A 2,129-nucleotide genomic window follows, 5' to 3' on the forward strand; every position below is an offset into this window, starting at 1 on the left:
AATGGTAGGGGAATATGATCGTTGGAGACTCTGGTTTTCTTCCTTGGATTATTGGATGGGCCAATCATTGCCCTTTGAGAGGATTGCATGGCTTAAACTTATTGGTGTTCCGATTCACTTGGCTACCGACGAGGTTTACGACGCTATCGCTGGACGTTTCGGAAAGGTGATCCATGCGTCTCAACGGTTCGCGGACGACGGCGACCTATCAGTTAATTGTGTTGGGGTTTTGGTGGGTGACGGAACGAGAATCGCTGAGTCTTCAACCCTCAAATGGAAGGACAAAGTGTTTAAAGTTTGGGTGGAGGAGGAGCTGGCAGAATGGATACCAGAATGTATTGAATCGGAGGAGTCGATGTCGGCGGCAGATAATATGTCTTCCCAGTTCCGGCTAGATGATCGGGATGGTATTCCGTCGGTCCTTGGGAAGGAAACAGAGGATGGAGGTAATGTCGGTTGGAATTTCGAGGTGCATGCCTCTCCCTCTGGGAATGAAACGTCGGTGGAGAGAGAAAAATCAGGAGTTCGGGAAGACGGCGCAGATCAAGTCGTTGGGGAAAGGGGTAATCATGATGTTCCTTTTTTGTCTCCAAATTCCCAGGAGGTTCATAAGTTGGATGGAATAGAGGTTGGGCCCCACCCGGTAATTGGGCCAACTCCAAAACAATTGGACTCTACTTTTTATTTCAGATCGGCACATAAAGATAGGCCCAACAAACAGAAGGTTAGATTGAGGCCCGGGAATGCGATACCCAGCAAAAAAGGGAATCATAGCACTTGCTCAAGGGAGAGACCTCGTAAGAGATCTAGGGACACGGGTGAGTTTCTTTTCGACCTTAATCGACAGGTGGAAGACAATGCTCCTGAGTTTTCTCATCTAGATCACAATCTTTTCACTGGGGATAGCAACGAGGAGGAGAATTATGCTGAGGGTCTTGCAAATCGTCTGGTCCATTCTGTTGGAGTCGGCGACAATGAGGTTGTGGTTACCGACTGCTCTGAGAAGGTGGGTAATAAGATGAATGATTGTTTGGCTAAAGAAGTAGAGGCCACGATCGAAGTAGGGAAAGTGGTTGGAGTTGAACTGAGCAACCACGACTCGATCATCAGAAATGTTGTTAGTGGAGAAGGGATTAATGCGGTTCTCCAATGAATATCTTGTCGTTTAACATCAGGGGTATTAAGGGATGAGGTAAGGCTTCTTGGGTGAAAGATTTATGGAAAAAACACAACATTGGTATCATCGCCTTGCAGGAGACGTTGTCGGAGTCTATGACTTCAGGAGTTTTAGCTAATTTTTGGGGGAACAAAAATTTTGAGTTTGCTTGTGTGGAGTCGTCTGGGCATTCAGGGGGCATGGTTTGGATGTGGGATCCAAAAGTCTTGAAGATTGAGGTTGTTCTCAAGAACAGGCATTTTTTGCTCATTAGAGGTTCGACTGTCGGCAGTGGGGATCCCATTAATCTTCTTAATGTTTATGCTCCCCAGAACACGGTTGCGAAGAGGAACTTGTGGGATGAGATCTCTAGTGTCATTGACTCGTCTGTCGGCGCGTGGGTTCTGGCAGGGGATTTCAACTCGGTTAGCTCCGCGGAAGAAAGAAGACATTCTAAATTTAAACCGGTATGTGCTAATCAATTTAATGAGTTTATTTTCAACAACGGGTTGTTGGAATACCCTATGCAGGGTAGGAGATTTACTTGTGTTCGTGATAACGGAAAAAAACTCAGCAAATTGGACCGTTTTCTGGTATGCTCGGAATTTTTCAACAAGTGGCCTAATGCTTGTGTGAGAGTCATTCAGTGTTATAAATCAGACCATAGCCCCATCCTTTTAGAGCTTGTGGATTTGAACTTCGGGCCTCGCCCGTTTCGGATTTTCAATTCATGGATTGAAAAGGCAGGTTTCGAGTGTGACAACCGGTAATTAACGCCTCTTAATTTCGCGATTAACAAACGTTTAAGGCGATAATAAATGGTGCTTAAGGCACGAATTAACTTAATTAGGCTTTTGGAATGCTTAGGAACGCCTACCTAATTTTACGGTACGCGAATGATAACCTGCGGAGAAACTACGTGACGATAAACGATAACGAAACGATGCCGTACAAAATACTGACCATGCCAACA

At 45.5% G+C, this 2,129-nt stretch overlaps 1 protein-coding gene across 1 annotated transcript; it reads left to right on the forward strand.

Annotated features, from left to right (window-relative positions):
- The first annotated feature begins 1,272 nt into the window (after positions 1–1,272).
- LOC110943652 lies at positions 1,273–1,926 on the forward strand. Its single transcript, XM_022185387.1, has one exon. The coding sequence runs from the start codon at positions 1,273–1,275 to the stop codon at positions 1,924–1,926; it is 654 nt and encodes a 217-aa protein (XP_022041079.1).
- The last annotated feature ends 203 nt before the right edge of the window (positions 1,927–2,129 follow it).

This window comes from Helianthus annuus, chromosome 1, assembly GCF_002127325.2.
Source record: "Helianthus annuus cultivar XRQ/B chromosome 1, HanXRQr2.0-SUNRISE, whole genome shotgun sequence".
Taxonomy (NCBI): Eukaryota; Viridiplantae; Streptophyta; class Magnoliopsida; order Asterales; family Asteraceae; genus Helianthus; species Helianthus annuus.